Source organism: Ictalurus punctatus, chromosome 14 (genome assembly GCF_001660625.3).
Source record: "Ictalurus punctatus breed USDA103 chromosome 14, Coco_2.0, whole genome shotgun sequence".
NCBI lineage: Eukaryota > Metazoa > Chordata > Actinopteri > Siluriformes > Ictaluridae > Ictalurus > Ictalurus punctatus.
Genome location: NC_030429.2, coordinates 28,630,793 through 28,653,295, shown reverse-complemented (window position 1 = coordinate 28,653,295; position 22,503 = coordinate 28,630,793). Strand labels below are relative to the sequence as shown.

The 22,503-nt window shown below is 42.8% G+C and overlaps 1 protein-coding gene and 2 long non-coding RNA genes across 3 annotated transcripts; 2 read left to right on the top strand and 1 right to left on the bottom strand.

Moving 5' to 3' along the window:
* The first annotated feature begins 9,618 nt into the window (after nt 1–9,618).
* Nucleotides 9,619–12,350, top strand: LOC128635000 (uncharacterized). The gene is made up of 3 exons (XR_008397913.1): nt 9,619–10,203; nt 11,035–11,138; nt 11,332–12,350. It is a non-coding gene; the product is annotated as an uncharacterized LOC128635000 (long non-coding RNA).
* Nucleotides 12,351–14,492: 2,142 nt separating this feature from the next.
* Nucleotides 14,493–15,840, bottom strand: LOC124628885 (uncharacterized). Its single transcript, XR_006983654.2, has 2 exons — nt 15,803–15,840; nt 14,493–14,968 (listed from the first exon to the last, which is right to left on the bottom strand). It is a non-coding gene; the product is annotated as an uncharacterized LOC124628885 (long non-coding RNA).
* Nucleotides 15,841–15,929: 89 nt separating this feature from the next.
* On the top strand, nt 15,930–16,702 carry LOC108274854 (immunoglobulin kappa variable 4-1). The gene is made up of 2 exons (XM_017485290.3): nt 15,930–16,121; nt 16,249–16,702. Exons 1-2 carry the CDS (start codon nt 16,031–16,033, stop codon nt 16,587–16,589), a joined length of 432 nt encoding a protein of 143 aa, XP_017340779.2. The 5' UTR covers nt 15,930–16,030; the 3' UTR covers nt 16,590–16,702.
* Nucleotides 16,703–22,503: the final 5,801 nt, after the last annotated feature.

Here is a 22,503-nt window from a genome sequence, read left to right as displayed (position 1 = left end):
TTACATGACAAGCTGATTTGTTAGTGCTAGAAGATTGCTTTTAAACTCCTTCTTACCCAAACATAACATCACCTGCTCAGTGAAATTGAATTTGTTGCTCATGCACTTGGTGTAATCAACATGCAGGGCATAAGTGAACCCATAAACAACACACATGGCCTGGGGCAGGTTCTCTAAATTGTCCATCAAAACATTGCCCTCCAGGATGATTTCCACAGAGGATGGATGGAGGTGGAAGGACAGGGGATGCTGTGCCACATCTTCACCTTCTACACTGAGGATTCCAACTGGCACATGTTGGTATGAGTCCTCATCATCAGAAGCCTGAACATGTATATGGAGATCACTAAAACAAATTTTAGCTGTCTAATATTCTTTTAAATATCAATGAACTTTTATTGAACATGTTTTTGGTTAGTTATGTACATACATAATGATTTGTGAATTATGTACACAAATACATGCAGGAGTTTAAAAAACTGTAAATATTATGTTTGTATCTGTTTTTGAATATGAGTAATTGCATATAACATGAACTACTAATTTAGTTCTAATTAAATAATAAATTCAAGATGACATGCTAACTTAAAGAAAGAGATCACCCTGGAATGCATTTGAGTTTTAAATTGTCATGACAGGAATGAAATTTTGCTTGACCTTTGGACATGCAGTAGTTCATTCAAGTTTCAGAACTCAAACTCCTCACGCCTCACAAGAAGAGCAGCCCCAAAATCACGTGCTGTCATGACGTCAACTATGTCATGACCGCTTCAATTTACATCATCTATGACAGGAAAACATATTAACAATACTTACAAAGCACGTTTTGAAGAACTCAGTTGGGTCATCATCAATAATTACTGTAAGCCCTCTCATGCCAACACATCTCATGTCAGCGAGGTCAGAGGTGCAGTGGTGGCAGAGACAACAATATATCATTTGTCAACATCAAAGGAAGGAAATTTCCATCAATCATTATTTTGTCTGTCTTACTTAACAGTCATGAAGTAATGGTAATAGGCTGGCTTCAAAATGAAGCTTACACTGGCATCATCCTAAATTTACAAACCTTGATTTGTTGCAGAAGATCAGCAAAATCTGCCCTCTTAGACCTCTCTTTGACCTCAAGATTCAAATCAGGTGTGGACAGTGAAGATCAAGAGAGCCGTAGAATGCTTGTTGAAGGTTCTTCCCAAACACCCGGCTGAAGTCTTAGTGTAAAGCATTTGTTTACATCAGGAAATTGTCAAAACTGTCAAATGTATCAATACTCATTTTGTTGCAGAAGATATGAACATGGGCATTTCACTTCACCTGATTTTCTATAAACACTGAAAAATCTCACTTAGAAGAGGCTTGTCAAATCAAAACTTCCTTTCTTCTTAAATACAGTATCAGGTCCATCTCCTGGTTGATAAAAAATGCATTATTTTTTCTTCATTTCATCCTCCAGTTGCTCTCTGGATATTTCAAGGCTGGAGGCGTCCTGTCCATCTGGAAGGTCATGGAGGTATTTGACCTCCCCTTTCCTTGGTTTCTTAATGTTCTTGTGAGGTGGCTCGCTGCTGGTAGAATATCTCCATCACTTCCCAGCATTAACCATGACCATTGTGTGTCCAGTGTTCCTCATTTTTGACCTGTAATTGCTCATTTTGCCTTTCAGACTGTTTGTCCACCCACAGTATCAGAAGGTGATCCTGGTTCTTGGGCATCCACAAATGCCTTAGCAACGGCTCGTACATCATCAGCAGTTGGTTATGCTTTGAAGGAGTATATGGTCTCTGCCAGCTTTTGAAGAATGGTATGCTTCACTTCCTTTGTCACTTTTCGTTGTGTTCCATCACTCAAATGGATCACATTTGCTTGACGAAGCCCATATTCAACATAGACAGAGAATATTGGAACCAAAAAGACATCAGTCCATGGCATTCTCTTTTCCTGGGTTGAGTTGGAGATCTGTAATGTATCTGCTGTACTTGGAGTATCACTCAGTATTTCTCTGCGTGATTATCTGCATTTCACTTGATGACAGTAGCATCAATTCAATCACAGGAATGATTTTCACAGTTGGTTTGTGAGGGAGTTCTGACAAATCTGTCATTTTACAAAGTTCATTATCAAACTCTGCATCTCAAAACTGTAAAGTAAAGTTATACTCTAGTGCCAGAGTATTTCTGAGACGACTAATCAAATCTTTAACTGAGCAGGGCTTTGGAGTCAGTGTGATTCTTTTCTGAATTTTCTGACCAAGTGCTCTCTGAGTGTTCTCTGGGAAGGGGGTAACTAACACTAATGTAACCATAGCCATTTCCACAGCTAGCCTGAAAAAAGAATTGTAGCCAGCTGATGGCTAAGAGCCGTCTGGTGTTTCACTGCAAGAGTCATGGCAACATTTTTAGAAGTTCGTGTACAAGCTTTTTGAAGAACTTAGAAGGCTAATTAGACGTCAGTTCTCCAGGCCATTTGCCCCAAGTGTGCCCTTGGTGGAGAAGTCTTTTAAAATCGGCTGAGGCTGATGAGATTTGTCAGAGAATATGTCAGGAAATGATTGATAGCTTCATTGAAAACATCTAGGGTGATGTATTTCTTGGCCACCAAGTCTTTTTTTTGCCACCAGAACTTATTTCTCTAAAACATCATGCGATATGTCAGGGGGATAACCACCAATGACATGAAAATGCTCCAAATTTGCTATGAGTGGGCATTGTCCTCTCACACCTGACTTTTTACCCAAATCTGGATCCTGCAAAGATTCTTGCACCTGCCTGTTGTGTGTCTTTCTCTCTCTGAGTCGAAATGGACCATTTTGTATCTCTTGGAGTTGTGCGTCAGTCCTGGATGCCATGCAAAATCTGCAAAACTTATCCACAATGAAGCTTTCATAAAACTCCTGTGAGAGTGAGCACCACGGTTATCTGCTGACACATAGAGCACTGTTCCTTTAACACTTTTACCAAGATGCTCGATGTAGACCCCATGCTGTTCGATAGAGGCTAAATCACAAAGAAGTGGGTGCAATATTTTGTCATAACCGCACTCTTTAACTGTTGCAGCGTTACACAAGAGAGCAAGCTGAATGGAGTTTAGTGCTGATCTGTATTTTCCAGGCAAGTTTGCAATAACTCTGTGAACTGCACACATCTTCTGCTTTCTTTTAGATGCTCCTAAAGGGTTAGCCACTTAAAAATTGTCAATGTACAGGCTCAGATCAGTTCTGAATTCATCACAACTAAGAAGGGCATACTCTCTAAAGCTTGAGTCATCTCTACACCTATATTCATGTGGTTTATATTCTTGTTTTGATAAACCCTTATCCAAAATATCTTTCTTGTTCATGAATTTCTGTGGCATCTGTAAGAGGGGAACATATGCTACTGTTTTCATTCTTTTCTACATACTCTATGGACATTACCAGAGGAAAGTTGTGCATGATGTACATGTTTGATTCCCTACTTTTACTGGTTACAGGACATCTATTTTTTCCCACAACATTTGGACAATATGACATTCTCTGCCACAGTCTCAACCAGCTCTTTCACAACTATCTGTCCAAATCTATCACATCTATATGTCCAAATGTTCCTGAAGAACATCCTTCACATTCTTGGGCAAAAGTGGCTGGGACAACTGAACTATTTGCTAAAGCTGTTGAATTACTTTCTGAACAGAGATCTCTGGTATGTGAAGAATGTGAAGAGCACACTCCCGAGAGTAATTAACACTGTCATCATTTTCATTCTCATTACACTCTGTTCTTACTATTAACTCTGGATTAAACATTTTCTCATTGTGATCTCGCTGCTGCTTACTTTATTGTGCACCGGAAGTGGAATACACTGCTTTGAAAACTACAGCCTTGAAATGGACACTGAACATTTTGGTGGTCGTTGATACATCTACGCTGAAGGTGGGCAAAATATTCAGTATCCTGACAGGGTTCAAGAAAATCACAACGCTGACAGTGAACCTTAACTTGGAACTTTCTCACAGATTGTTGCTGCTGAGTTGCTGTATGAAAACGAGTTTTTTAACGTTTTTGACTAAAAAGTAATTCAGGGACCTATCACCACAACTTAATTAAATGTGTGGATGCAAGATAAAAATTCTAATTTATTTATTTAATTAAATATTTAAAGTTGTAAACATTGTTTTGATGAGTTGTGTTGACATAATAATGTTGATAATTACATCACCTTAATATTGTGTGTAATTTCAACTGAAATTTCTGCCTTAATTGATTTAAAACAAAATTTAAGTTGTAGTACATTTACATTTACATTTATTCATTTAACAGACGCTTTTATCCAAAGACTTACAAATGAGAGAATACAAGCAAAGCGATCTATCAAGTAGAGAACAGTACAAGTAGTGCTACCATACAAGATCTATTAATTGAGTTCTAGAAGAAAGTAGAAACTTAACGAAATTAAGGCTTGATAACTTCAAGTCATTAATGTCAAGTCCGTACTAATTTAACATGTCTGGACAAATTCAGACAGTTAAGACTGTGCTAGAGGACCTGTAGACTGAACACATACTATACAAAGGACATTACAATGTGAGTATTATTTCACTTACAAATAAATTCTACTAAAGCAATGAATTTGGGAATATTCTCAATTGTGATATGACCAACAGTGGACTCGTGTATAGGCTACACCTGCTAATACAGCTGATGGACCATTTTGCACTACTACACGTAGCTAATGCTAGTCATATTTAGCAGTGTAATTTGAAATCTACTCTTTAGTTTACCGTAGCAGTGGGTAAGAATGAAAAAGTTTCATTTGACAAATCTGCTCATCTAGAGAGGGCTTTTCATTTGTGCTATAGGAAAGAAAAGCATGATTACATTTCTGCTTATTCGTGTAAACTACATCGTGTAATCTAATTTCATTTATTGATATTGATTTTTAATTTTTTTAATCTTTAGTCATTCACACATATAGCCTTCTAGCTCCATTGTAGTCAGTTTGCTCTTTGAGCAGAATTAGCAGCCTTTGGACTGTGGATAGTTCTATGAGAGATAAAAGTAGTAGACGCAGAGTGTTTCTTTTTGTCTATATTAATAATTTCATTCAGTGCTTTTATGTCTATAAAACGTGCAGAGATGTTAGGTATGAGATGTGTATTGTAAACTACACCGGATTTGTCATATCTCAGCCCTGCCAAGACTCAATTTCCCAGGAGGCAACACTCACTCCCAACATGGCTGCTGCAAACAACACCTCCCGCTCACGCATGCGCTCACCCTCCCCAGAGTTCTAAGCACACACCTGCAAGCCATTACAAGGACAATATTAGAGAGACTGTGGAAGAGAGGAGAGTTTGCGAAGTAATGTTCAGTTGACTCGTTTCTCTGTCATTTCCTAAGCCGTTTCTCGTACATTGACTAAGCTACCTTTTGACCAGTTTTTCCGCCCCTGACTTCGAGCTCTGCCTTGCCTCCTTTGTTTGTTTGACCGATTGCCTGATCCTCGCCTGTTTATCGACCATGAACTTTCTCTGTCCCCTTTGGATATTTCTGCCTTGATTCCTGTCACCCGCGACTGCCTCCGCCCCCACCTACGGTACGTGACAGATTACTTCGCTGTTTACAATGGAAGCAGCGGATGATCCGCATGTGCAACAAGCCACTGAAAGCCACAGCCGGGTTCTAAGCGGCCATATGCAACAAATAGCCAACCTGAACGAACAGGTAGCTAAGCTAAACTAGGTCGCACCAGCCGCTACTACAGCATCTCCGCGTTTTCCTTCTACCCCGGTACCGGAAAAATATGATCGAGATCCGACCCGTTGCCGAGGCTTCCTCCTTCAGTGCTCCTTGTTTTTTTCTACATACCCCGATATGACAGAAAATCACAAGATCATCCATTTTATGGAGTTGTTAACCGGAAGAGCACTACTCTGGGCCACAGCCGAGTGGGAGCAGGCAGATGGTTCCATCGCTACATATGATCAGCTGACTGAGCGATTCCGGATTGCATTCGATCATTCTCCCGACAACAGGGAGACTGGGGAGGAACTGTTAACTCTGCAACAAGGGACACGCTGCGTGGCGGACTATGCGCTGGAATTTCGCACTGTCGCAGCTAGAAGTGGATGGAACCAACCCGCTTTAAAAACCATGTTTCGCAGAGGATTAAATCCTGATGTCGTGACTGAACTTGCCTGTCGCGATGATCAACTAACCCTCGATTTGCTCATCAGCCTAGCCATCCGTCTTGACTGACTGCTACAAAGTCGCCGTCCAACATACAGTGAGGGGAATCTGGCGGTACAAGCTCCTTGGGCTGAACCTATGCAGCTAGGTCGATCGAGGGTTAGTAAAGAGGAGAGAGAACGAAGACGTCGAGAATTTCGATGTTTCTTCTGTGGCGTGGAGGGGCATTTCATCCCACAATGCCCTCTCAAACCACGCGGAGCCACAAGAGAAAACACTGCAGCCAAGCAGCATCAGCCAGAGGTGAGTGTGGGTTCAGAAACCCGGACCTCATCTCAATCTGCATTTTTCATGACTGTGGTATTAGAATACTCAAACCTGTCTTGTACTCTAGAGGCGCTAATCGACTCAGGAGCAGCGGGGAATTTCATTGACCAGTCCACCGTCCAGCAATAAAATATATCCGTTCGACCGCTACATACTCCACGCCGGATCCAAGCCATCGATGGGGCTCCCATCGGGAGGGGGCTCATCACCCACTGCACCGAACCAATCACCCTCCAAACCAGTGCACTTCATCAGGAGAGTATCGTTTTTTTATGTCACGATTTCCACCCGACACCCAGTGGTCCTGGGCCTTCCCTGGCTAGAGCACCATAATCCAGTCATTTCCTGGACTCAGAAGGAGATCACGCACTGGTCCCCTCATTGCATTAAGAATTGCATTCGGGCACCTGTACTCATGTTAGCTACCACGTCCATAGAAAGTCCGAACTGTACCACAACCATCCACATTCCCATGGAGTACCAGTACCTCAGCGAGCTGTTTAGTAAGAAAAAGGCGAGTGGCTTACCCCCTCATCGGCCCTATGACTGCACTATTGATTTGCTACCGGGAGCTATGCCACCCCGAGGAAGGGTCTACCCCCTAACACAGAAGGAGCAGCGTGTGATGGAGGATTACATTCAGGAAGCCCTACTCCAGGGTTACATACGACCCTCCACGTTGCTAGCATCTGCCGGATTCTTTTTTGTGGAAAAAAGGGTGGGGGCTTGAGACCGTGCATAGATTATAGAGGCCTAAACCAATGTTGCAGCAGGTATCGCTATCCTCTACCACTAGTCCCCGTCGCTTTAGAACAGCTACGTACTGCCACCATTTTTACTAAGCTAGATCTGCGCAGTGCTTACAACTTGGTCCGGAGTCGAGAAGGGGATGAATGGAAGACGGGGTTCAGCACTACCTGGTTGTGCCGTACGGACTTTCTAATGCTCCCTCCATTTTCCAGTGTCTGATCAATGACGTCCTACGAGAAATGCTGGGGCATTACGTTATCACGTATATTGATGATATCCTGATTTATCCCAATCCCAAGGAGGAACACATTCCTCACGTGTGCCAAGTCTTGCAACGACTACTCCACCACCAATTATACATCAAAGCAGAGAAGTGTGAATTCCACAGAGACACTATCTCCTTTTTGGGTTATATCATCAGCCCTGGGGGTATTACCATGGATCACAGCAAAGTCCGAGCAGTGGTAGAATGGCCCAGACCCGTGACGGTGAAGGAGCTCCAGATATTTCTGGGCTTTGCTAACTTTTATAGAAGATTTATTCGGAATTTTAGTTCCATTGTAAATCCACTGACGTCTTTGTTAAAGGGAAAACCCAAACGCCTGTCCTAGAACCACGCTACCCAGGCTGCATTCGATCAACTCAAGAAGGCCTTCACAACTGTTCCCATCATTAAACACCCAGACCCATCCAAACCGTTCATTGTGGAGGTGGACGCCTCCGAAACAGGTGTAGGAGCCGTTCTATCACAACATTTTGGAGAAAGGCCCAAGCTCCACCCGGTGGCCTTTTTCTCATGCAAATTATCCTCTGCTGAAAGAAACTATGACGTGGGGAATCGAGAACTCTTGGCCATCAAGCTAGCACTCGAGGAATGCTGGCACTGGTTGGAGGGAACCACACACCCCTTTGTCATCTTCACGGACCACAAGAACCTCGAATACCTACGTAAGGCTAAAAGGTTATCATCTCGACAAGCCCGATGGGCGCTGTTCTTCACCAGGTTCCAGTTCTCCCTGTCGTACTGTCTCGGTTCAACACCAAGGCTGACGCCCTGTCTCGTCTAGACCACAAGGAAGTATTGAACAGCCACGAGGAATACATTATTCCCCCCTCATGTATCATAGGAGCTCTAGAGTGGGAGCTGGATCAAGTTCTGGGCAAGGTTCCCGTGTCTCAAGTGCCTGAGAACTGCCCTCGGGGAAGACTCTTCGTTCCTGAATGTCACCAACAAGAACTCGTTATCTGGGTCCACACAGTAGTACGTACAGGGCACCCAGGGGCCCAACGCACGTATCAGTTGCTACGGGAGAAGTACTGGTGGCCCAATATGGAGAGGTACATACACCATGTGGTGGCCTCATGTTCTTCATGTGCACGAAGTAAGGTACCACGGAGACTTCTAGGTGGAAAACTCAAGCCACTACCCACACCAAAAAGCCCCTGGTCACACATATCAACCGACTTTGTAACCGACCTACCCAGGTCCCAGGGAAATACAACCATTCTGGTCACAGTGGATCGATTCTCGAAGTCGGTGAGATTCATTCCCCTACATAATCTACCAACTGCATTTATGACTGCGGAGATGTTATTTCAATATGTGTACTTCGGCATTCCGGAGGAGATAGTGTGCGATCGTGGACCTCAATTCATCTCTAGAGTATGGTCCTGTTTTATGGAGAAGATGGGGATCACAGTGAATCTCACGTCAGGCTACCACCCCCAAGCCAACGGCCAGGTAGAACGGATCAACCAGGAGTCGGGCCGATTTCTCAGAACGTTCTGCGTCTCCAACCCCGAGGATTGGAGCAGATTTCTTCCGTGGGCTGAGTATGCTCAGAACTCTCTCCGACACTCCGCGACGCTTACTCACACCTTTTCAGTGCGTACTTGGGTACCAGCCCCCTTTGTTTCCGTGGAACGCGTCTCCCACGGAATCTCCAGCTGTAGACCAGTGGTTCAGGAGAAGTGAACAGGTCTGGTCTGACACACACCAACGCCTGAGTCAAACAGCAGCCACATGCAAACACCTTGCTGACCGCCGCCGCAGTGAGCATCCCCGCTACCAACCCGGCGATAGGGTCTGGTTATCAACCAAAGACTTAAAGCAGCCTCATGGTTGCAGAAAACTCACGCCACAATACACTGGGCCCTTTAGGATCAGAAAACAGATCAACGACATTACCTATCGTCTAGAGTTACCCCGACAAAGTTGCGTAGCCCCATCATTTCACGTGTCCTGTCTCAAGCCGGTAGTCACCGGACCTCTAGCTACAGAGGTGCCCTCCGAAAGCCCTCCGGTTCCCATGGAAATTGAGGGCCAACCGGCCTACTTTGAATACTTGAATACTTGGTTCAGTGGGTAGGCTATGGACCGGAGGAGCAGTGCGGGGTCCTGAGACAGGACATACTAGATCCGCTGCTCATCAATGATTCTCATGCAACTCACCCTAATCTTCCGGGTCCACGACCCCGGGGGAGGCCCAGGAGATCCTAGGCTCCCGGAGTGAGCCTTTTGGGGGGAGGTTCTGTCATATCTCAGCCCTGCCAAGACTCAATTTCCCAGGAGGCAACACTCACTCCCAACATGGCTGCTGCAAATGACACCTCCCACTCACGCATGTGCTCACCCTCCCCAGAGTTCTAAGCACACACCTGCAAGCCATTACAAGGACAATCACACCACAGTATTAGAGAGACTGTGGAAGATAGGAGAGTTTGCGAAGTAATGTTCAGTTGACTCGTTTCTCTGTCATTTCCTAAGTTGTGTCTCGTACATTGACTAAGCTAGGTTATGACCAGTTTTTCCGCCCCTGACTTCGAGCTCTGTCTTGCCTCCTTTGTTTGTTTGACCGATCGCCTGATCCTCACCTGTTTATCGACCACAAACTTTCTCTGTCCCCTTTGGATATTTCTGCCTTGATTCCTGTCACCCGCGACTGCCTCCGCCCCCACCTACAGTACGTGACAGGATTTTAGTTTTTATGAGTAAGCAACTTAAAAACTTGTGTTTATTTTACAGATTATTAATTTAGTGTTAATTGAAAGTACATTTGATTTTAGAGGAAAAGATCATTTCTCTAACTCAATGCAGTTTGTTGGTTGAAACTAATTTTATTAAAAGTTGTCATGTTTTTGAGCCTAAACTTTTGTTTTTAGTGTGTGTGTGTGTGTGTGTGTGTGTGTGTGTGTGTGTGTGTGTGTGTGTGTGTGTGTGTGTTTGTGTGTGTTTGTGTGTGATGCACATGACCATACTATGTATGAATACATTCTATGTGAAAGAGTGTGTGTCTGGTGTGTGTCTGGTGTGTGTCTGGTGTGTGTCTGGTGTGTGCATGGTGTGTGCATGGTGTGTGCATATTTTTGGTTGGATGTGTACGGAAATTCATTATTTATTATTTCAGCATTATGTGCGTGTGCGTGTGTGTGTGCGTGTGTGTGTGCGTGTGTGTGTGTGTGTGTGTGTGTGTGTGAACACAACAGATTGCTACAAACCTTTATTATATAAACTATGATCCATTTTTAACCTTCATCTGTTAAGATAATGACATAAGTGTAGACCATATGTAATATTATCTTTGGTATCCATGTCTCAACATAATTATGATTGATGATGATGACCTTTGACCTGTTAAGAAAATGACAGTTGGTGATGACCTTTGACCTGCCAAGATAATTATAATTGCTGATGACCTTTGACCTAGACCTGTCAAAACCAATTAGTGTTATGGACCATACAAACTCAACCTCTCTCTACTGCATCTTCTTTTGTGTTTTTTTCTGTTCTCCAGATTTTCCACATAAAAATCATGGCAGAAATACGGAAGATGATTTTCAGGGCAGAGGATCCAGGAAAAATACACAAATATTCCATATTGGACATACACAATTTCGAGTATGTATGCATGTTCAAAGAATTCAAACATATTCTTACAGAAAGTATCGATTCATACGATTACACAATAAACCATTACAGTGAACACTTTAAGTCAAAAAGATGGTACAGGAATAACCTGAAAACATTTCTGTAGCAGGCATCCTTGTTCTATTATTTAAATCTGTTGACTAATGGTGATATCTGTTTGTAGTGAGAGCCCCTGTTCAGTACAAGAAGGGCTGAAGAGCGTTCACACACCTCATCTCTTGTTGCATTCATGGACATTATCAAGGACACAGTATCATATCACAGACATCACAGTGACGATGAGGATAAACTGAGAACGTTGATGCACTGCAGTGCACTAATATCTCCACGGAGATTCAGAACATCCTATTGAAAGACTGCAGCAGTACTTCCTGAATGATATAGGGGAAGGTAAACATGTTGCTGTTCTCTTTAGTGCCATGGGCGGAACTGCATAGCTTGACTGACACACGCTGACCTGCCAAAAAGACTTTTGCAGATCTTCTACAAGTGATGCGAGAACATTTGTCACCCAAACCATTATTATTTGCAGACCATTTTCACTTATATGGCCGAATTAAAGAAGTTTAAAGAATTAAAAAGAACATAGCATTATCAGTTTGGGGATGTGTTAAATGATGCGTTGCATAATTATCTGGCATGTGGAATACATCACGAAGGAAACAGGAAGAGACAGTTGACTGGGACAGATCTGATGCTTAAACAGGCATTTAAGAGACTGCTATGCCCATGGAAACTGCAGCTGAAGAAGCTCTTGCATTACAAAGTTACATAAAGGCTGGAAATGTAAATTAATTGCCATCAGAAACTTTTGACAAACAGTCAAGAGTTGGAATTTTTTGTGGGAAACTTGCTGCATGCATTTAGCCACTAGTAGGTCATATAATAAACATTGGTGTATATAAAGAAGAGTGTGATGGGAAGTAGGGGGAGCTTTTACCTCTGGTGTGAGTTTCCCTCACCTTCTCTTTTCCCAGACTTATCATGAACCAGGCCAGACCCAGTTGCTTGCATTTCAGCATGTCTAGCTCATGACTGATCCTGTTGTGGTGTGACTGCTGCTGTGTAACGATACTTAAAGATAAATGTCAGGTGCATTGCTTAAACACATCTCAACCATCACCCATCACCCTTTTCATCTCAACCATCACCCATCACCCTTCTCATCTCAACCATCAACCATCACCCATCACCCTTCTCATCTCAACCATCACCCATCACCCTCTCATCTCAACCATCACCCTCTCATCTCAACCATCACCCTTCTCATCTCAACCATCACCCATCACCCTTCTAATCTCAACCATCAACCATCACCCTTCTCATCTCAACCATCAACCATCACCCATCACTCTCTCATCTCAACCATCACCCTCTCATCTCAACCATCACCCTCTCATCTCAACCATCACCCTCTCATCTCAACCATCACCCATCACCCTTCTCATCTCAACCATCAACCATCACCCTTCTCATCTCAACCATCAACCATCACCCATCACCCTCTCATCTCAACCATCACCCATCACCCTCTCATCTCAACCATCAACCATCACCCATCACCCTTCTCATCTCAACCATCACCCTTCTCATCTCAACCATCACCCTCTCATCTCAACCATCACCCTTCTCATCTCAACCATCACCCTTCTCATCTCAACCATCACCCTTTCATCTCAACCATCACCCTTTCATCTTAACCATCACCCTCTCATCTCAACCATCACCCTCTCATCTCCTCAACCATCACCCTTCTCATCTCCTCAACCATCACCCTTCTCATCTCAACCATCAACCATCACCCTCTCATCTCAACCATCACCCATCACCCTCTCATCTCAACCATCACCCATCACCCTCTCATCTCAACCATCACCCATCACCCTCTCATCTCAACCATCACCCATCACCCTTCTCATCTCAACCATCACCCATCACCCTTCTCATCTCAACCATCACCCATCACCCTCTCATCTCAACCATCACCCTTCTCATCTCAACCATCACCCATGGCCCCCAAAGGGAAGGGAGTAAGGTTGGATATTTTTGGAGCTTCCTGTTCCATATCATCCTTGTCACCACAATAGCCAGACAAACAGGAACCGCCTCTCTGCATTTTTACAGAGTTTGAGGAGATACATGTTCCAGGTTACATTGTACCATGTTTCGGTGTCGCAGCTCACCTCATACAGCCTTAATAATGTCAGCATGTGAGAAAGTTAACACCATCGTGCCTTGCACTTTCCCCCATTGATTATTGTCACCTGATTGAAGGTGTTTCAGGGGATCATCAAGCTTCTGTTCCAGAGGTAAGTCTGTGAGGAGACAGCATCTTACATAACACACCGTCCTGCTTTATTCCAACACCTCCTCCTCTTTCTCAAAAACACACTATATACCTGGAAGTGTCTGGTGCTAGTTCCACACACTGCTTTACTGATCAGGACCCACCCAGTCCCCAGTGTTACACATGAGTTTATATGTTACACACCTTCAGTTATAGTGTTATAATAGTTAAGAGCAGCAGAGTTCACCCCATATAACCTGGGAATGTACAATACAGTGGATTTACACATGTGACCTTAAACACAGTGTTGATGTCTATTACTCACTGGATTTAATTATATTATAATCATTAATATGATAATAAAGTCATGTTGATTGCATTGATGTGTTTAGAGAGAGTGAAAGTGTTCAGTGTTTTGTGGATCTTTATAATAATCAATGTGAATGTAAACATACATGAGAAATGAAAAATTAGGTATAATCAGTTTAATATAATTTAATACAATTTAAATCTGGATCTGATCAAACCGATATTTATCCTTATGTTTGGCTAAATTGTTAAATACTACACTTAAGTTAAATGGGAGAAAAAAATTATAATTCTGAGTCAGAAAAACACAGAAGATCATTTTCAGTTTAAATTCAGTGTCCAGTTCTGACACCAAGTAGGAACAGATGAAGGAGATGACGACTCTTCCGTACTATTAATATAAAATAAGTGTGCAGTGTCAGTTACCTCAACCATAAATCCTGCAGTAAAGGAAGACATGAAAGCAGCTTCCTGCTCCACACCCAGCTAAACACACAGAGACAGTTTTAACCAGTAAAACTGAGAGATCAGTGAAGTGAGAGAGAGATTTACATGAAGACGGCCGAGTGATCCTCTTTCTCCCAGAATAGAGCAGCACTTTCAGCAGATGTTCAACTTCCTTCAGCCAAACTCACTGAAGCACAACACACAGCACTGAATCTACAGCTAAACACACTCTCTCATCACACTGATAATGACTATTAACTCTAATAAAAGAACACACAATGTCCAAAATGAAGCTTTATTTCAGCAGAGCAAAACTACAGGAAGAGCAACAGGACAGTGAAGAGAGTAAAGACAGAAATGTCAGCATTGTGTAGAATTGAAACTCTATTGTAGATGGATGTGTAAGCAGCTCAGTGTTCAATTCTATCTTGGAGCTGTTAGACTTCACACTGGCTCTTTCTGAACGTGACCGGATGATCGACGTTGTCATGGGAGACCTTACAGACAAACTCCTCCCCCTTTTCCCAGAGCGCTTTGCTGAGGGTCAGGGTGCTGCTGCGTGTGTACCCGTCCTTCTTCTGTTCTTCTGCGCTGGTCAGAACCCCGTCCTTCACCTCTGAGCCGTCCACTGTCCAGCTCACCAGCGCCCCCTGTGGAGAGTAGGCAGACAGCAGGCAGAGCAGCGAGGCCGATCCCTCAGACAGCTGCAGAGAGGAGGGAGGGAGCAGAGACACGGAGGGCTTCACCGTGGGACCGGCTGGAGACCACAAACACACAATAAACACACATTTACACACGCTTACACAACATTTACTCATCACTGCTGATTCACATTACTGCAGTTCAGTAGAACTACTCAGCAGGAGAACATTTACTAGTCACTCGTTATATTGTGGAGCGACTCGGACTTTGATCAGATTTATTCTGGGAGTGTATTCCAGTCCTCCTAAGTTGTTCTGCTACTTTTACATGTAGTCCTTCAGTAAAATAAAGACACTGATGATGTAAATACACGGATATTCCACAGAATCAGGGCTGGAAAATACAACATCACACCTTCCCTTTGAGTTTCCTGATAACAAGATTTACTCGATTAGAAATCACATATCTGGCAAAAAGTCTGAGAAATCAGTCCAGTGATGGAAATAACCACATCACACCACATCCACCTTTCTACACACTGTTTATCTTTGTTCGGACACAGGATTAAGTTTTATACCATGTCCTTCACAGCACACAATATGAACTTAAGAAGCTGTGAATGTAACAGTGCTCCGTTTACTGAGGAACACACTGCGTACTTATTCAGCTAACAGCTCACTCCTCATTTATTCTTCCTCTTAGCGTATTTTTATTTTACTGTCAGAGTTAAAAAAACTTTCATTATCATTAAGTACAAATTATAATAAATAAATAAATAAATAAATAAATAAGTGATTCGTTATAATGCCTAAATTATTACTTACTAGGGTTCAACATATAAAATAAACAAATGAAATAAATAATTTTCTGTTTGTCTAAACTTTATTCAATATTCTGATTAACAATGAATATAAAAATATAGAATTTTAAATAAAGAAGAGAGACTTACTGACGATGAGTTTGGTTCCTCCACCGAAAGTCAACCACAGTGATACATTCTAATGAAACCGTCGTACAAAAACCTCTGTTACACTACAGTGACCACACACACACACACACACACACACACACACACACACACACACACACGTTTCCATAGAGAGAGGTTCCACTTTGCATTAGCAGCTCATGCTTCAGTGCTCTGCGAGTGTTTATAGCCCTGTGACTTTAACACTTCATGACTGAGAGCTGCTGCTCAGCGACTTCACCCACAGCAACCATGAGTTTGATCAGCGTCTTCATCTGCACACTGGCCCTCTGCGCTCGAGGTAACACAGTGTTTTATCTTCTACTGTTCAGCTGACAAATCCATGTGAAGTAGGCCGACTAGATGAACTTCACACTCAACATCATTATTAATGTAGGGAACGTCTTTCTTCTTCTTCTTTTTTTCAGGATCCAGAGGTCAGGTGACTGTGACTCAGAGTCCTGCAGTGAAACCTGTTTCTCCAGGAGAGACACTCACCATCAGCTGTAAAACCAGTCCTGCTGTTTATAGTGACTTTAGTGGAGATCATTATTTGTCCTGGTATCAGCAGAAAGCTGGAGAAGCTCCTAAACTCCTGATCTATTGGGCTAGCACTAGAGAATCAGGTATTCCAGATCGTTTCAGTGGCAGTGGATCTGGATCTGATTTCACTCTGACCATCAGTGGAGTCCAGACTGAAGATGCTGGAGATTATTACTGTCAGAGTTATCATGATATCAGTGGTAGCAATGTGATCACACAGTGTTAGAGCGTCGTACAAAAACCTGTGTGAGTGTGACTGCTGCAGCTGGAACCTACTGCAGGTGCTGAGGGGGACGATGTGATACAGCACAATCACACACACACACACACACACACACACACACACACACACACAATCACACACCACACACACACACACACAATCACACACACACACACACACAATCACACACACACACACAACCATCACACACCACACACACACACACACACACACAATCACACACACACACACACACACACACACACACACACACACACACACACACACACACACACACTCACACGTCCACTGCAGGATAAATTTGATGAAGGTGAATTTACAGTAAGTTTATATTATTGAGCTGGCTAATGAAAGATAACTTTGATAAAAAAGACTCAAAATCAACTGGGTCAACAGTAGCAGCAGCACATCCAGAGACAAGATTTACATCCACATATGTAGACACCCCACCTCCTCTAGATGGTCTATCAGCTCTATACAAAACATAATTGTCAATTTCAATATCAACATCAGAAATGTCATTATGTAGCCATGTTTCCGAGATGTTATGATGTTAGGTTTTGTGATGAGTAACCCAAACTCTAAGGAGATCAATTTTAGCAACAAGACTCCTGATGTTAATGTGAATGACCTTTAAACCTTTAACTAATTCAATAATACATGTAATAAAAAAACAAGAAGGTCAGAGGATCATATTGAAGAGGGAAGTGGGTGAGGGAAACATGAGCAGCAATAGAGCCTAGACAAACTAGAGCAAAGACAAAAATAAAAAAAAAAACACAACAAAAGATGAACTGATCTCCAAAAGGCATAAAGTTAAAGAGGAAACATTTTTTTCAACGTTTGATGCAAGATTAGTGTATTTGTTTTGTTTTTGTACAACTCTATAATAATAATAACAACAACAATAATAATAATAATAATAATAATAATAATAATAATAATAATAATAAGTAAAGGCACATCATGTAAAAGTTTGGGCATCCCAAGAGAATTGAACTCTCAAATAACTTTGACCAAAGTCTCAGACCTTAATTAGCTTGTAAGAGCTATGGCTTGTTCACAATCATCATGAGGAAAGGCCAGGTGATGCACATTTCAAAGCTTTATAAACACTCAAACCTTTTCCCAACAGTCAGCAGCTGTCTAGCACTCTGAAAATTTAAATGATTGATGTCCACAAAGCAGGAGAATGCTAAAAGAAGACAGCAAAGTGCTTTCAGGTAGCTGTTATCTCAGTTCGTAATGCATTTAAGAAATAGCAGTTAAAAGGAACGGTGGAGATCAAGTTGAGTTGGAAGACCAAGAAAACTTTCAGAGAGAACTGCTCATAGGATTGCTAGGAGGCAAATCAAAACCCCCCTTGGATTGTAGAAGACCTTCAGGAAAATTTAGCAGACTCTGGAGTGGTAATAAACTGTGACACCTGCACAAATACGACCTTCATGGATGAGTCATCAGAAGAAAACCTTTCCTGCATCCTCATCACAAAATTCACCATCAGAAGTTTGCAAATGAACATCTAACAAGCATGCATTTTTTTGCATGCATTCCTCTTATGGTCCGCCTTAGCTTCCTTGGCACGAGCGGCTCTATACAGAGCTCTATTACCAGACCTGAAGGCAGCGTCACGGGCTCTGAGGAGTGTGCGGACCTGTTTGGTCATCCAAGGTTTCTGGTTTGGGAAAACCCGAATGTTTTTGTCCACAGTCACATTTCCGATACAGAACTTGATATAGTCCAGTACAGTTCCTGTTAGTGTTTCTAGCTCCTGATGTTCAAATAAATCCAGTAAAAATAAACGGGAGGTGTGGCAGGGCATACAAGACATCACGAACTACAGAGGCCGCAATGCGACAACAGGAGACCTGAGTGCGACTCTGGCAGAAGAGCTAAATTGCTGCTTTGCTCGCTTTGAAACATCACAACAACAGCACTCATCTGCTCCAGCCTCACCTCCTCCCTTATCTGGCTCCTGCACCAGTCCAGCCCTGCCTCCATCCCGTCCTGGTTCCTGCACCACTCTACTTACTGTGAGGGAACACGATGTTAGATGGATGTTTCTGGCAGTGAACCCCAGGAAAGCTGCTGGCCCAGACGAAGTACCTGGTAAGGTGCTCAGATCGTGTGCCCACCAGCTTGCCCACATCTTTACCAGAATCTTCAATCTCTCCCTGGCCCAAGCAGTCATCCCAGCCTGCCTAAAATCAGCCACAATCATCCTAGTGCCAAAGAAGTCGCCCACCACTAGCCTGAATGATTATCGTCCTGTGGCCCTCACTCCAGTTATCATGAAGTGCTTTGAGAGATTGGTTCTTCAGCACATCAAGGACTACCTCCCGCCAGACTTCGATCCTTATCAGTTTGCATATCGCGCAAACAGATCCACAGAGGATGCTATCGCCGTAGCTGTCCACTACGTGTTGAGACATCTAGAGCGGCAACAGAGCTACGTCCGGATGCTTTTTGTGGATTACAGTTCGGCTTTTAATACAATAATTCCGGACATTCTCATCACCAAATTGGTTACCCTTGGCCTCCCCCGCCTCACGTGTGCTTGGATAAAGGACTTTCTCACCAACCGGTCTCATACAGTGAGACTCGGACCCCACCTCTCCTCCACTCGCACGTTGAGCACAGGTTCTCCACAGGGCTGTGTGCTGAGCCCCCTCCTGTACTGTCTCTACACATACGACTGTAGTCCAGTCCTCAATAATAATCTTATCGTCAAGTTTGCTGACGACACCACAGTGGTCGGATTTATCTCAAAAGGAGAGGAGGCAGCCTACAGAGAGGAAGTGCTAAACTTGGCAGCCTGGTGTTCAAAGAACAATCTGGCTCTAAACACCAAGAAAACCAAGGAGATCATTGTGGACTTCAGAAAACACAACACGGAGCTGGCCCCCCTCTTCATCAATGGTGAGTGTGTGGAGAGGGTCCACACCGTCCGGTTTCTTGGCATCCTTATCTCTGCAGACATCTCCTGGAGAGACAACATCAAAGCAGTTATCAAGAAGGCTCAAAAGCAGCTCCACCTCCTGAGGGTTCTCAGGAAGTACAATCTGGACCCCAATCTGCTGCCGATCTTCTACCGCTCGTCCGTCGAGAGCTTGCTGACATACTCTATGACGGTGTGGTACGGTAGCTGCACCGCAGCAGACAGGGAGAGGCTTCAGAGGGTAGTAAGAGCAGCACAGAAGATCATTGGCTGCCCTCTCCCTTCCCTGATGGATATTTATACTTCCCGTTGCCTCAGCATAGGAAAAACCATCATTAAGGACAGTTCTCACCCTGGCTTTGATCTGTTCAATCTGTTGCCCTCAGGGAGACGTTACAGGTGCATCAAAACAAGGACTAATAGATTCAAGAATAGTTTTTTCCCCCCAACGCTATTACCATTCTAAACACATACATGTACTGATTTCACAGTATAGGTATATAGTGTCTCAAAACTGTGCATTTCATAGTAACCCCCCCGGTATATTTATTTACTTATTTATTATTTACTTATTTCGTGTAGTTATATTTTTTTATTTTATTTTAATTTATTCTATCATGTTTATTGAATGTACATGTGTGCACGGAACAAAAAGGAGTGGCTCTTAATTTCACTGTACATGTGTATAGTGACAATAAAAGGCATTCATTCATTCATTCATTCATTCATGCATTTTGAAAACAAGTCCTGTGGCTTGATGAAGGTAAAATAGAACTTTTTGGCCACAGTGAGAAAAGGTGTGTTTAGAGAAAAAAAGGTGCAGAATTTCATGAAAAGAACACCTCCCCAACAGTTAAGCACGGGGGAGATCGATCATGCCTTGCGCTTGTGTTGCAGCCAGTGCCAACGGGAACATTTCACTGTTAGAAGGAAGAATGGATTCAAGTAAATACCAGCAAATTCTGGAAACAAACATCACACGGTCTGTAAAAAAAAGTCTGAAGGTGGAAAGAGGATGGTTTCTACAACAGGATAATGATCCTAAGCACACCTCAAAATCCATAATGGACTACCTCAAGAGGTGCAAGCTGAAGGTTTTGGCATGACCCTTACAGTCAATAAAAATCTGATGCTTTCCCTCCAAAAGAATGTGGAAGAGTTAACGTCACTAAAATTTGTTCAATCTACCTTTCACAATCCATCTAACTGATCACATTTCTTCTTTCTTTTGCAGTTGGTACAGCAATAGATGCAGTGCCATGTTACACTTCCATCCTGAAGACCTTCAAGAAGATTGGCGTAATGTCTAAAGCCTTTGAAAAGCACAAGGTCAACAGAAATACTGTGGTATCCACCGCATCAATCGGAGAGGTTTTCTCAGATTTATCTGATAACGCACCCCCAAAAGAGACTTTGCTAAGCTTTACAAAGCGTTGTCAGTCTGTAAATGAGGGGGAACTGAAAGAAAGGATTGAAGGAATGAAGGCAGAGGGGGAACTTCTCCCTAAAAACAGTACAAACAACATACAAGAGGATGCTGAAAATGGATTAATAATGATCTAGATCTTTAAAGATTTTTTTTTTTTTTTGTATTCAAGGTAAACATGCCAGGGTTTTTCTTTTCAAAGATTATTTGTTGTTTAAGAGCACCTAAATATCTTCCATATTACTGAGGATCTCTGCATTTGCAGATTGAAAGAAAATTCTATTTGTTGTTTAGGAGAACTTTAATTTAATCCATACAGTATTTCTGAGGTTCTACATACAGTACTGGGATTTTTCTTTTGGTTCTGTAAATGGGTTCTGTATTTCTCCATATTTGGAGATTTCTGTTCCATTTCTATTCAGTGTTTATTTGTTTTTTAACAGCACTTTAAAAGTATTCCAGATTTTTCAGGATCTCCATATTGGGAGTGTATTTTGCTATTCAAGATTAATTTGTTAAGAGCACTTTAAATGTTCTTGTATGTTGTGCTTGTACAGTATTTGCCAACCAGTTTTATTGTATTAAAGAAGTTTGTATGGAAGTACAGCGGCTGAAGTTTTTACGGCTTGTCTTTGAGGACTGGACAATTAACTCAACGGGGATGGAACCTTGTAACCATCTGCCCGTCACTGAAATGGTAATGAACATGACTGACATCTCAGACTTAAACATATCGGCTCCAGTCAGACTCTCAGAGCGCTCAGAGCTGCAGCAGACACTCAGAAACTGAGAAAAACATTGAGTGCGACCTTTTCCCCACAGAACATCACCTGGACACTACCATCACTCTTGTTTTAATAAACCTGTAATTTCCCACCCATGATATTTCTACTTTAGAGCACTTTTTTTTCTTCGGGGGTTTTACACTCACTTCAAGCTCTCAACTGCAAAACTCCTCCAGATGTTATTATATCAACTGGGGCTTTTCTAAAAGGACGTTTGGGCTCCAGACCCTGAGTGAAATGTGTCTTAGTGTTTAAATAACCCCAAAGTGACCAGACCCTGGAGCTACACAGAGCCACGGTGTAACCCTAAGCATTACTTCATTAAGGAGCTTAAAAACCATGACCTGCTGCTTCTCCTCACCTGTGACTGATGGTGCACCACCTCAAGAACATGCAGAGGACATCATTTTAACCATATCCTTTTTACTGTTTAAGGAGCCATTCAATCCTGCTGGCTCCTCCACTCCACTGCATAACACCGCTGCCAGATTTTTGCAGTCTGTTGTGTCCACACAGTATATCAGAGCTCAATCCCCCTACTGTCTCCTCTACCTGATCTCCGGTACCTGTCCAATTTTAAAATACTGACCCTCTGCCCAGTTCCCTTAGCAGAATCTCTAGCACTGACTTGAAGAAGCTGGATTTGGTCAGAAAATCATACCCATGAAGTAGACATTCACTGCGTGGAACACCAAACAACTGTGACTGAGGCTCTGTCAGGATTTCGGCAGCACTACATTTACATGC